Source organism: Papaver somniferum, unplaced genomic scaffold (assembly GCF_003573695.1).
Source record: "Papaver somniferum cultivar HN1 unplaced genomic scaffold, ASM357369v1 unplaced-scaffold_81, whole genome shotgun sequence".
In the NCBI taxonomy this organism is placed as follows: Eukaryota; Viridiplantae; Streptophyta; class Magnoliopsida; order Ranunculales; family Papaveraceae; genus Papaver; species Papaver somniferum.
This window is the reverse complement of record NW_020651082.1, coordinates 8,907,377-8,919,906: the sequence shown is the minus strand read 5'-3', so window position 1 is coordinate 8,919,906 and position 12,530 is coordinate 8,907,377. Positions and strand designations below refer to the sequence as shown.

General features: G+C 36.6%; 1 protein-coding gene and 4 non-coding genes across 17 annotated transcripts; 1 reads left to right on the top strand and 4 right to left on the bottom strand.

Moving 5' to 3' along the window:
- The first annotated feature begins 2,450 nt into the window (after positions 1-2,450).
- On the top strand, positions 2,451-12,413 carry LOC113345384 (putative F-box protein At1g58310). 13 transcript variants are annotated; one of them, XM_026589163.1, is made up of 7 exons: positions 2,451-2,571; positions 8,317-8,592; positions 8,726-8,798; positions 9,023-9,110; positions 9,201-11,428; positions 11,525-11,679; positions 11,903-12,413. In XM_026589163.1, the coding sequence occupies exon 5, from the start codon at positions 10,481-10,483 to the stop codon at positions 11,327-11,329; it is 849 nt and encodes a 282-aa protein (XP_026444948.1). In that variant the 5' UTR covers positions 2,451-2,571; positions 8,317-8,592; positions 8,726-8,798; positions 9,023-9,110; positions 9,201-10,480; the 3' UTR covers positions 11,330-11,428; positions 11,525-11,679; positions 11,903-12,413. The 13 variants fall into 13 exon arrangements, with proteins under 13 accessions (XP_026444948.1, XP_026444947.1, XP_026444942.1 ...); XM_026589162.1 differs by having other exon boundaries at positions 8,710-8,798; XM_026589157.1 differs by having other exon boundaries at positions 8,726-9,110.
- On the bottom strand, positions 4,445-4,516 carry TRNAQ-UUG. The gene has a single exon. It is a non-coding gene; the product is annotated as a tRNA-Gln (tRNA).
- Positions 5,803-5,874, bottom strand: TRNAQ-UUG. Its single transcript has one exon. It is a non-coding gene; the product is annotated as a tRNA-Gln (tRNA).
- On the bottom strand, positions 6,416-6,487 carry TRNAQ-UUG. Its single transcript has one exon. It is a non-coding gene; the product is annotated as a tRNA-Gln (tRNA).
- TRNAQ-UUG lies at positions 7,513-7,584 on the bottom strand. Its single transcript has one exon. It is a non-coding gene; the product is annotated as a tRNA-Gln (tRNA).
- Positions 12,414-12,530: the final 117 nt, after the last annotated feature.

Here is a 12,530-nt window from a genome sequence, read left to right as displayed (position 1 = left end):
TGCTAACTGAACAATTGAGCTAATAATGTTAATGTGTACATAGCTAAGCTTACTGTGTTGTTTCCAATAACGTCAGAATCCAATTTAGGTTCCTTGTATCAACTGTAACCACTACCTTAGTCTCATCCATTTGCAAATGGCATCAACTATAGATACTGCGAGAACAAGTAAACATTCACAACAATATACAAAGTCGAATAATACCAAGATTAAAGTCGATGTACAACTAGTATTTGAAAATACAAATAATGCAACAAGTAAGAAGTAGATCCCATTTCCACTCTACTATTAAGAAGCAGACTAGGGCTGCACAAACCCGACTCAACCCACCGACCCAACCCACACCCGCCTGAAATTACCCACACCCGACCCAACCCACCTAGGAGCGGGTCGACTATGGGTCACAACATCAAAACCCATAGTATTGTGGGTCGACTATGGGTCAAAGCTTCCCTCACCCGACCCAACCCACCCACCCACCTAAATATTTCTTAGTTAATATCAACCCTTAGATTACTTATCCTAGATGAATCACAGCCGTTGAAGTAGTGATATATAATGCCTAAACCTAAATCGCTAACTTCACTTCAGTCTTCACTTCTTCAATCACTTCCTTGAATAGTCTTTTATCTTTTGAGCTTCGAACAATTGAACTCATTTCTTGTAATTTGTATGCACTTTACAACTTTGCACCAACTTCTTACTTCTCTGGATTATAATTATCATTTGTTTACACTTGACTTGGGGTCAGTTCTTTAATTGTCATCTGTAAGAGTCTTAGGTTAGTCTGTAACTTTTTTTTTTTGATGCAATGTAACTGTAATGTGTATTTTATGGTGGGTAACCCACCACCCACCCGACCCGACCCATTGTAATGTGGGTCGGGTGAAAACCGACCCATTGTTATGTTGGGTTGGTTGTGGGTGACAACTTCTGCTACCCACCATCAGTGGGTTGGGTGGTGGGTGAGACCAAACCCGACCCAAACCGACCCATGTGCAGCCCTAAAGCAGACACATAAATAACATTATTATTATTTAAAGAAGGTTATTATTGGGGCGTCACACTCCTTTATAGGGGCTTCATCTAATAAGACAAAAATGGGTCATTCATAAGTAATATCAAAAATTCCTTATCTCAAATAATTTTGTAATGACCAAACAACCCTTATTTGGTTAATTTTAATCTAATTTAATTATTATTTAATCAAAATTAAGAAGATGGATTTTGTTATATATCAGTGAATTCTGATTTTGTGGGAAAAAAACTAGAAAGAGGAGGAAAAAGAAAAAAATTTAAAGATTTCTTTCAAAACCTAGATTTTTTGATTCACTCAACAGAAATGGATGAAACAAGTTATGAATTCGAGGTGGGCGAATCTTTGTATAATAGAGAAAACAAGTTTTACATTCCTCATGTTGGAGACCAAGACATGGATGATTTGTTAGATGGTAGAGAGGGTTTATCACAAAGTGATGATGAATTTCCACCAATTGAAGAAATAAATCAACAAAGTGAAGAACCAATGGTTGAAAATCAACAGATACACCTCTAAACTATCTCCCATGAGTTCAATTTCGCTCAAAACTAGCTTAAGTACGCAAAAAGTTTGAGATTTTTAGACTTTTATGGAAAATTACGGTTGGGTTTAGCTTCGTTTCCAACCGTAATTTAGGTTTACGTCTAGGTTTTGGAAGAACTCCAAACCGTAACTGGTTTCCAATAGAAAAAAATTGAATTACGGTTGGTAATATGTCATGACAAACACTTCAAAAACCCAGACGTGGGAGAATACGTCTGGAAAAAAATTTCACAAACCTAGACGTAGAAGATTACGTCTGGAAAAATTACATCACGAACCTAGACGTAATCCAATTTGAAGCTTCTTCTAAGACATCCAGGAAGAATTATGGCTAGGTTAGCCTATTAGATAAACCTGGACGTAAATTCATTTTTTACGGTTGGAATTAAAAGGAACCTCGACGTGATTTCAATTTCTACGATTGGAATGAAGAGAAACCTGGACGTAAACCAACATGCAAGCTAATTCTACAGTTTGAATTCATCCAAACCTGGACGTAAGTTCTTCAAAAATTGAAATTACTGAGAAGGAAGAGGAGCAGTTTTTTTGTGAATTAGAATAGAAAAAATTAGGTTTTTAAATTTTTATTTTAGTTCAAGGGTAATCTAGACATTTTGTTTATGTGTTAGGATATCCCATAACCTTTTTTTTGGACACTAAACATCCAAGTGAAGCCCCTCTAATGAAGTGTGACGCTCCAATAATAGCCTTCTATTTAAAACCTATAGTAATGAGTTTTTTCTTTTTTTTTTTTTTTTTGCCAACTACTCCTTTGAAGTGGACTTCCGTCAAATATTCTTCTAGTTTCTTCTTTCAAGTTTTACCGGGAAAGATAAATTAAAATAAAAATAAAAATAAAATAAATGGAAGGTGAGAAGATGTATTTTACTTTTCTTTTTGTCTCGAAGAAGAAAGCTCTTCCCCCTTTACGACATGGATCTGTTAATCTCTACTTTTTTCTTCATCATCAGATTATCCTCTTCCGATCGGTATGTTTTCCGTGTGTATTCTTTTTAGTTTAAGTAATATTTTTTTTTCTTCGTTAAGTTATTTAGGGTTTATTTGTTATATCTGATGATGCTTCAAAAAAAAAATTTATATCCGATGAGATTTTGTTTACTTATATGATGATTTCATCTCTATATGTTACCTGATCTGATTTTTTAAGGTTTTTCGGATGAATTTTTTTTATCTTTTTGGAGTTATTTTGTGTTAGAAGTATGAAAGTGTGTATAGATTGATTATAGCTGAAATTCGTGGTGTTTTAAGGGCGTAAGTTGAAACTTGAGTAGTTCCAATCATTGTTTACAGAGGGGATAAATTTTAGTAGATTGATGACACGTGTTAGTAGCAATTAGGTTGTATGAGAACATAGGTTTAATACAATTAATGTTATTACTAACCTTGATAAGAACGAACGAGAAACTTGAATTGAAATTACGAGCAGGTTTGTTTGGTAAATTTTTCCAGTTGTGTGGTGTGAGTTAGTAGTAATTAGGTTGAACAAGAATCAAAAGGTGATTCAGATGGAAGTTATGATTCTAGTGAGAAATCTATGGTATAGTTGATTTTTTAGGGAAAGATATTTACATGGCGCGGTGATATTAGTACTAACAGCCTCGAATAAACTATGGGGATGTGGCATTGTTTGGAGTATTAGATAGTTATGGCGGAAAGTGCATCTGCGGTTCTGTCGTAGTATTTTGTATTCATGTCATTAGAACTGAAGCATATGTCTTATCCCACATGGGAACATAGGACTACAATACTAATGGAAATATATGGTATATTCGAGTTTGTCACTGTTGATTTTAGTGGGAACACCATTTTCCGCGGCACCTTGATATCAATCTTAACAACTCCCAACAAGCTACGTAATGATATCACAGTCGCGGTGTGGAATAGTTATGGTTGAAAGTGGTCGTGTGCTTTTAATGTTGTCAGCACTTAGCATGACATTAACTAGAACTGAAGTTGGTATTATGAGATTGGGCTTACGTGTCAAAAGGCACCTTTGCCGCACTTCTCATCTCAGTTTAGAAGGGTGTTTCATGAGTTTCATGAGAATAAGTGAGTAAACTTCTAACATGGATAGTTTGTTGCATTTGATGCTTTTTAATAGTTATATCCTGTTAAAATTGTTTAAAATGTCAGAAGTTGAATCCTTGTTTATGAGCTGGTAAATATTTGGTATATCGATAATGCGTGTTAGTAATTAGTTGTAAGTAGTTCTTACGAGAACATAGAGATAACTGAATTAGTAACCTTAAAAAGAACGAATAGATGACTTGGAATTATGATCTTAGCGTGGTTAACAAGAAACATATGATATGAACATTTTAGAGCATGGTGATATCAATCTGAACAAATCCGTGTGATGATGTTATGTTTTTTGCTGTATGGGTGGAATTTTGCTTGTCAATGTCTTATTGTTGTTGTTGTTTGAAACATCCTCGTCATCATAGGAGTCTGAGTCATATGAGGAAGGGAAATATGGGACTGTTAATATTGGATTTGGAGCTGTAGAATTTTGGAGAGGGTGTGAGCAGAGATTTGTGTAAAAAATTAGACGAGTAGTAGAAGCAGCAGCAGCAGGTAATTGTAGTAATGGAGCTTTCAGTGAGTGAAGGGAATGGGTGAGATTGGTTAAAGAATAGGGAGAAAGGAATTTTGGTGTGTCGTAAAGAATGACAAAGAACAACAGCTGCTGCCATTGTTGATTGTTTTGTGTTTTATCGCGAGAATAACAACAAAAAGGAAGCTAGGATGAAAGTGAGTGTAGAACCCTCACTTTGGCTAGGCTATAGTAACTATAGATAGAACGCAAAGATTTAAACAGAAACAAAAACATAAACAAGTAAGAGGTCCTACCGGGAGTCGAACCCAGGTCGCAGGATTCAAAGTCCTGAGTGCTAACCACTACACCATAGAACCAGTTGTAATGTTGTCAGGTGTTTTAGATTTTGAAAATTTCAAATGTCACCATTGCGGTACCCCCAGTCCCTTCCTTCCATTCTTTTTTTTATCATTTGTAGTTTTGCAATAATTTGGTTTTCAGTTTTTTGTTTCCTGGGGTAAGTTGTATTAATTTAGGGCTTATAGGTTATATATGACGAGGTTGTGTTTTCTTTTGAGGACTTATGATGATTTCATCTATGCAGGTCACCTGATCTGAGATATTATCGTAGTTTTTGAGGCTTTTGGAGAAGTTATTTATTTCTGGGTTTTTTCTTTGATCTTGAAGTACGAATTTCTACAGATTTATAGCTGAAATTTATGGTGTGTAAAATTATTACTTTTACCTGTTTGAAGTGGAAACTTGAGTAATCAACAACTGTTTACAGATGGGGTAAATTTTAGTAGATTGTTGGCACATGTCAGTAGCAATTAGGTTGTATGAGAACATACGGATAATACACTGTTACTGACCTAGATAAGAATGAGGAGAAACTTAAATTTCAGGGTTGGAAGTTGAAACCTGAGAAATTCAATCCTTGTTTATGAGCCAGTAACTTTTTTGTACATTGTGATGTGTTCTAGTACTTAGTACGTAATTTTAATGAGAACATATACTTAACACAATTAGTAATCTCAAAAAGAACATGTACACGACTTACTTTGAAAGTATGATCTTAGTGTGGTTAACATAAAATATATGATACGTATGTGTTTGCCATAGTTGTATTATAAGGAAAACCCTTCTTATAGCATGGTGTTATCCATCTGAATAATTAACGGCGTCGAACAGCATGTTTGATGATGGCATGTTCTTAGCTGAATGGGTCTTAAGTTGGCGGAACTTTGCTTGTCAATGTCTTCTTTTGTTCTTCTTGTTTGAAACATTATCGTCGTCATCAGATTCTGAGTTGTATGAGGAATGGAATGATATTGGACTGTTAGTGTTGGGTCTGTATTTGGAGAGGGTCTTAGTGGAAGTTTGTGTATGAACTTAGACGAGTAGTAGAATCAGGATCAGAGCAGGTAATGGTACTAACGGAGCTTTGAGCGATACATTGTAGTGAATGGAATGGGTGAGATGGGTTGAATGATGAGGGCGTGAGGATTTTTTGTGTAAAGAAGAACTAGAATGAAGAACAGCAGCTGCTACGGTTGTTGAGGATTTTTTGTGTAAAGAAGAACTAGAATGAAGAACAGCAGCTGCTACGGTTGTTGATTGTTTTTGGAAAAACAGGATTAGAAAAAAAGAAAAAACAAGAAAAAGGTCCTACCGGGAGTCGAACCCAGGTCGCAGGATTCAAAGTCCTGAGTGCTGACCACTACACCATAGAACCAGTTGTGATGTTAGGTGTTTTGGATCTAACAACTTCAATGTCACCATTGTGGTACCACAGTTGGGTTTATTGGGAACACAATTTTTACGACACCTTGGTATCAATCTTAACAACTAACAGCTCCAACCAAGCTATGTGATGATGTCACCATCCCAGTATGATACAGTTATGGTTGAAAGTGTTTGTGCTCTTTTATTGTTATAAGCACTTAGCATGTTATTAATTCCAACATCTAATAAATTCCTTCGCATAAAAAAATAGTTGAAGGTGATAAAGTCAATCCTTGTCTATGAACCAGTAAATTTTTTGTAAATGGGTGATGTGTGCTAGTACTTAGCAGTAAGTAGTTCCAACGATAACATATACTTAACAGTAACACAATTAGTAACCTTAACAATAACATATACCTAATGTGGTTAGCAGAAAATATATTACATGAACATGTTTGTCACAGTTGCATTTGAAGGGAAAACCAGTCCTGTAGCAAGATGTTATCAATCTAAATATTTAAACAGCATACAGGATAAAGACAAAACGAAAAAGGTCCTACCGGGAGTCGAACCCAGGTCGCAGGATTCAAAGTCCTGAGTGCTAACCACTACACCATAGAACCAGTTGTGATGTTAGGTGTTTTGGATCTGACAACTTCAAATATCACCATCGTGGTACCACAGTTGGTTTATTGGAGACACCGTTTTTACGACACTTTGATATCGATCTTAACAACTAACAGCTTCAAGCAAGCTATGTGGTGATGTCAGTGTTGCAGTATGAGATAGTTATGGTTAAATGTATTTGTAGAAAAGGCACCTTTCTCGCACTTTTCGTTTAAACTTAGAAGGGTCTTCATGAAATTAAGTTTGAGAACTTCCAACTTTGGAGTTTTTTGTGTTTGATGTTTTTCTAATAGTTGTATCCTGCTGATATGTTTAAATGTAGCAAGTTTATGAGCCAGTAAAGTTTTTGTAAATTGGTGATGTGTGGTAGTACATAGTAGTAAGTAGTTCCAACACGAACATATACTTAACAGTAACACGAATTATGATTTTAGTGTGGTTAGCAGAAAATGTATGACATGTACATGTTTGTCACAGTTGCATTTGAATGGAAAACCGTTCTTATAGCATAATGTTATCAATCTAAACATTTTAATGGCGTCCAGTTACCTGTGTGATGATGTCATATGTTTAGCTGAATGGGTCATAGGTTGTCGGATGTTTGCTTGTCAATGTCATGTTTTGTTCTTCTTTTTTGAAACTTTTTCATCGTCATCAGATTCTGAGTCGTATGAGGAATGGAACGATATGGGACTGTTAGTGTTGGATCTGGAGTTGTAGAATCATATTTGGAGAGGGTCTTAGTTGGAAGTTTGTGTAAGAACTTGGACGAGTAGTAGAACTAGGATCATCAGCAGGTAATGGAGATTTGAACGATGCAATTGCAGTGAACGGAATGGGTGAGATGGGTTGAAGGAGTGAGGAGTTTTTGTGTGTAGAGAATGAAGAAAAGCAGCTGCTGCGATTGTTGACTGTTTTTGTGTTTTCTTTTTGCCAGAAAAACAATAAATGGGAAACTAGAAGGAAAAACAGGATAAAGAAAAACAGTAACAAGAAAAAGGGCAAAACAGGATAAAGAAAAAGGTCCTACCGGGAGTCGAACCCAGGTCGCAGGATTCAAAGTCCTGAGTGCTAACCACTACACCATAGAACCAGTTGGGATTTTTGGTGTTTTTTAAAGGGAGATGTTGAACTAGAACTGCAGTGCAAATGTGATTACTTATCCTTTTTGATATGTGGATCTTGCAACCAACATAAATCTCAAGTACAAGCCTGCAGATTCATATTATTAAGCGGTGGCTTATTAGCTGTAGGTTTCTATCCCATGTAACTCTTTTTTTTACCAACAAATTTAAACTTAAATGAATAACAGCTAGCCCCCTTATGATTTATGGCACTCTCAGTTCAATATTACTTGTGGAATCTTTCTTTTACTTGAGACATCTTTTCAGGTTTCAATTTCAATTGTTGAACTTTAGGGTAATCCGATATCGAAAATGTTTGATTGTTGCGTACATTTCACTCTCATCCATCACCTACTGCACTTCATTCACATAATTCAAGAGGTATCTTTTTGGGTGCATAAACTGGTCATAGAACAGGAAATGCTGCTGTTTAAATTGTTGCTTGCACTGGTTGTGGATTATTGTTTGTTGAGCGCGAAAGAAACTCAGCTAGGAAAGAGTAGTTGAGTAGGTTACTACTTCATTGCAACACGAATAAAAATTGCTGAATTATGATGTTATCTAAGCTCATACTTACCAAACTAAGAAATACTAGTTGATCTGATTGAGAAATTACAAAAATGAGTTATCATAGCTTGTAATATTGTATGAAGCTGTCACGTGGAGAAACTAAAATTTCCATTTCCTTTTTGCATTCGCAGGTGATAAATATTCAATTTATGAGTGCAAAGGTTGGTGCAGTATATCCAGATCGCAGTGTTAATAAGAAAACTTAAAGGGACATCTACTTCTAGTGTACGAGTTCCCCTTTGGAACTCGTACATATAGGAGAATTTTAACTACTTGTCGGTTACACATGTGTTTCATGGTATGTGCAAACAGGGAGCCAGGGGAATTATTCATTATTGGATGACTCTTACTTAGGTCATCCACCTCCAATGACCCGAACGATTTTGAGTAGCACCCACCTGTTTTTGGTCAGTTATTGTTTGCTTAGTAGTTATAAGCCTCTTCTGTAAAAAGAAAAAATTTAATTGCCGCAGAATTTCTTTTTGTTGGTAATATTCTTAAATTTCAAATTCATGATGGTGAAGAGCTTCGTCATCGAAGGCTGACAGGTTGCGTTGGGTGAGATGACTGAGCTACTACATGGAGATTATAACGCTGATCAATTGCCAAAGGGGTTGGTTCTTTTTATTTTCATGTATACAATTCACACATCTTTTTATGGTTTTTGGGAGTTGACAAGTTTTACACCATCACTCGAATCACCGCGGCAGAAACTTAGATTATGCCCTTTCAATATGAATAAACAATGGATAACTGTAGAGCGAGTGATCCTGGCCTGTTAAGCGTTCAAGCTGTCATTGTGACTACTAATACTTTTATGTGAAATATATTTTGAAGCACAAAAGGGGTTGGTTCAACAGCGCCAGATCCATCAGAGTTTGAAGCTGTGCCACTTGGGAAGCCAAAAAGACAACGAGACCGAAAGGTACCATGCTGTAATTTCAAGCATTTTGTTAATATCACATCCTATCCGTTGAAGTAATAATTACGAAAACTTGGTATTTTTGCAATACAGGGTGAATTGTTGCACAACGAGTATATGGTCTACAATGTGGATCAGATTCAAATGCGGTATCTAATTTTAACTACAAATGGTGATGTGCAGAACAGTTAGCAGTCCATCCAAAACTCATCCGTGATTGAGAAACCTCTCATTTAGCGGGGTGGAGTATGTGAAGAGTTCATACGATATAAAGGCAAGGTGGTCTTTTTTTGGTCTTGAATCTGTCTAGCGGTTGGAGTATCCAAGGATTCAGCGGTGGTATGTCCTTGTAGTTAGAGATTTAGAGATTTAATCCGCATAGTGTCAGGACCATTGGTGCAGAACAGGCAAAAACAACTAGCTTTCTGGCAGTATATTCCAATTTTGTCACACTAGTAGGAGAAAGTCCCCTGCAAGCATTTCAGTTCTGAATAAAGAACTCTGGGAGGAAGTGTAGTTTTCCAAAAACCTCTCCAGGAGATGGAACTCTGAGCTACACGATAACTCTTGGATTGGCTGCTTGTTTGAATGGCTTTATGAGCAAATTTGACAGTAAAAATGTCATTTGAGTTCGGTTTCCACAAAAGTTTATCCATCTTGTGCCAGAGACAGGAATTCTAGTTGAACAAATATCTTCTACAGTCTCTTGTCAATTAGAGAATTCTAGTTGAACAAATGTCTTCTACAGTCTCCTCTTGCTGTGCGATGATACCGGAATTTTGCAGAGACGGCCGAAATTGACTACTTTGCCCTTGACCTGCGGGATGAGCTCCTCCTAGTTAACTGGGATATAGCCCCCCACTTGGTACAAATATGGACGGACCAGCCCAAGTTGAGAGGGTTTTCTCTTGCTCACTTCAAGAAGGTCAATTTCGCCCTAGCTTTTTCCCGCTTCTCAACACTCTCTCTCTCTCTCTCTGTAGAAACCTTCAAGATTAATGGAGCCGACTGAGATGAAATTGTTATAGCAATTTCCGAAATCAAGTCTTCCAGAAATCCATCGAAGCAGTCCAACATCACTCACTGGTATGGTAACATTCAATTTTTAGCATCAAAACTTGTTTTGTGTCTTCTGCTCGTTTTAAAACCCTAAGTATTAGATAATTACATTTCTATTTAGGGTTCATTTTAACTTTTTTTTGACCAATTTTTGCTCTAGTCTGGTATATAAGAAGAGTTGTCTGTGTGGAAGAGCAGTCTGATAGGAAATGAAAAACAAGTTCTAGGTATTGCTATAAATAGTTTTACTTACTCTAGTCTGGAATTTTAAGATTCTCTAACTTCAGCCTTTTATCTGTTACGCTTTTAAGATAATGGATTTGATAAATGGGAAGCTAATGAAGGGACAGAACAGCGTAAGTGGGGCAGAAGAAGATAGGATCAGTTTATTACCTGACTCGCTTCTTCATTACATCATTTCCTTTCTTGATAACAAGTGTGTTGCTCGTACTAGCTTATTATCTAAGCGATGGAGTCACATTTGGACCTCTATTCCTACCCTTGATTTTCAATTCCCTGACAATTCTTCAGAGACCACTAAATTTATGGATTTTGTAGATAGAACGTTGCTTCTTCACGATTTCTCAAGTATAAAGAAGTTCTCTCTCCACTGGTTTTGGAGCGAGAATCATTTGAATGCTTGTAAGATTAATTCATGGATTTCTGCTGTCAAAAAGCATAAAGTTGAAGAGATCAGTATTTTTCTACACCAACTGCTCCCCGGTTCTATTCCTCTGGCTCTTTTTACTAGTAAATCACTAGTTACTTTGGAGCTAAATATACAACCGAATATCTGTCTTCCCGTGTACATCTCTTTTCCGATGCTCAAACGTCTTAAACTTTGTGAAGTCAAATTCAGCGACGAATGGTCGAATGGGCAGCTCTTTTCTAGTTTCCCAGTGCTTGAAGATTTGGTTCTGGAATGCTGCACTTCTCATATGAAGAATTTCTGTATTTCAATTCCTGCATTGAAACTCTTGACATTTGAAAATCATTATGAACAGGAAGATTGTTTAAAAGATTGCTCTCTCAGGATTCATGCACCTAGTCTTGTTTTTCTAACTTATCTGAGTGGTGTTCCGAAGGAATTTATCTTGTCTGCCTTTCCAACACTAGTTGAAGCAGAGGTTTCATTTTTGGTTGACGAAGATTGTTATGGTTAAACATGAGAGCAAAGGATAGGTCATGCTGCAGCTATAAGTGGATTTCTTCGAGCGCTTGAACATGTAAAACATCTATCTATCTCTGATGAAACCCTGCAGGTTGGTTGTTGTTATCTGTGACGTTTTTTTTTTAATCTGTTATCTAATTCAACCCATTGAAACTGATTTATTGTTAATCCCTTGGGGGAAGAGTAGGCTAGGCCCTCTCCTTTGCAGATGATCGGTTAAACAACTTGCCAACATTTCTTAATGTTAAACAGTTGACGATAACCGAGGAAGTAGACACTGATGAAATATTATATGCTGTACTTAAAGCAACACCAAATGTGGAGTCACTCATATTTGAGAGGGTAAGTTCACAACTTTTTCAATTTTCATTTTCTCGTCAGTTGATAAACAAATGGCTAAACAGTGTGTTGGTTGCATCACTCTTAACCAATAATGTATTTGCAGTAATTATTTTTCTGATATCCGTCAATCCTTGTCTATCTCAAATTTAGTTGATTACTCCGTGTTACAAAGAAAAAAAAACAGAAGAAGAAGAATGTAACAATGGAAACAGCAAATCTGCAGGTGATGATGACGGTGTGCATAATGATGATGGTGAAGAAAACCATGACAATGAAGCCAACAACTCTGTTGCGGTCGAAGAGGAAAACAACCACACCAAAAAAGACGATGGTTGGAAGCTCGAAATGGTTCATACTGGACATTTATTTCTTCATCTCAAATCCGTCTGCTTTCAACAATTTATTGGGAAGGCGAGGGAGATGAGGTGGGTCAAACTGATTTTGAAGAATGCAAAACTTTTGCAAACAATGATTATCTCATGCGGAACTGATACTGCGGTGTGCTTTTCTAATCCAAAAAGCAAAGAAGAGCTTATGGTAGAGATACCAAGTTTTGCAAGAGCCTCTTCAAGTTGTGTGTTCAAATTCTCCTCTTTTATTGATGACTGATATATTGATCCCACACCTTTTGGATGCTTGTCGTTTTATCTCAGTTATTGTAAGTTGAAAAATCTGGTAAATTGTAATCATCTTTGTTATATTGATTCCTCCTACCTCTGCAATTAAGTGCAGGATAAACTTCATCGCATTTATTCTCTTAAGAGTAATTCAGTAATGTAGATTAGCAGCATTCATTAAAGACCTTGGCACAGTTGAAGCAGGATGCATTGGCCCAAAACAGGTCTGAAACT

Bases quoted from the DNA above. Each gene is read 5' to 3' on its own strand.
- LOC113345384 (XM_026589163.1), top strand. From the start codon at position 10,481: ATGGATTTGATAAATGGGAAGCTAATGAAGGGACAGAACAGCGTAAGT.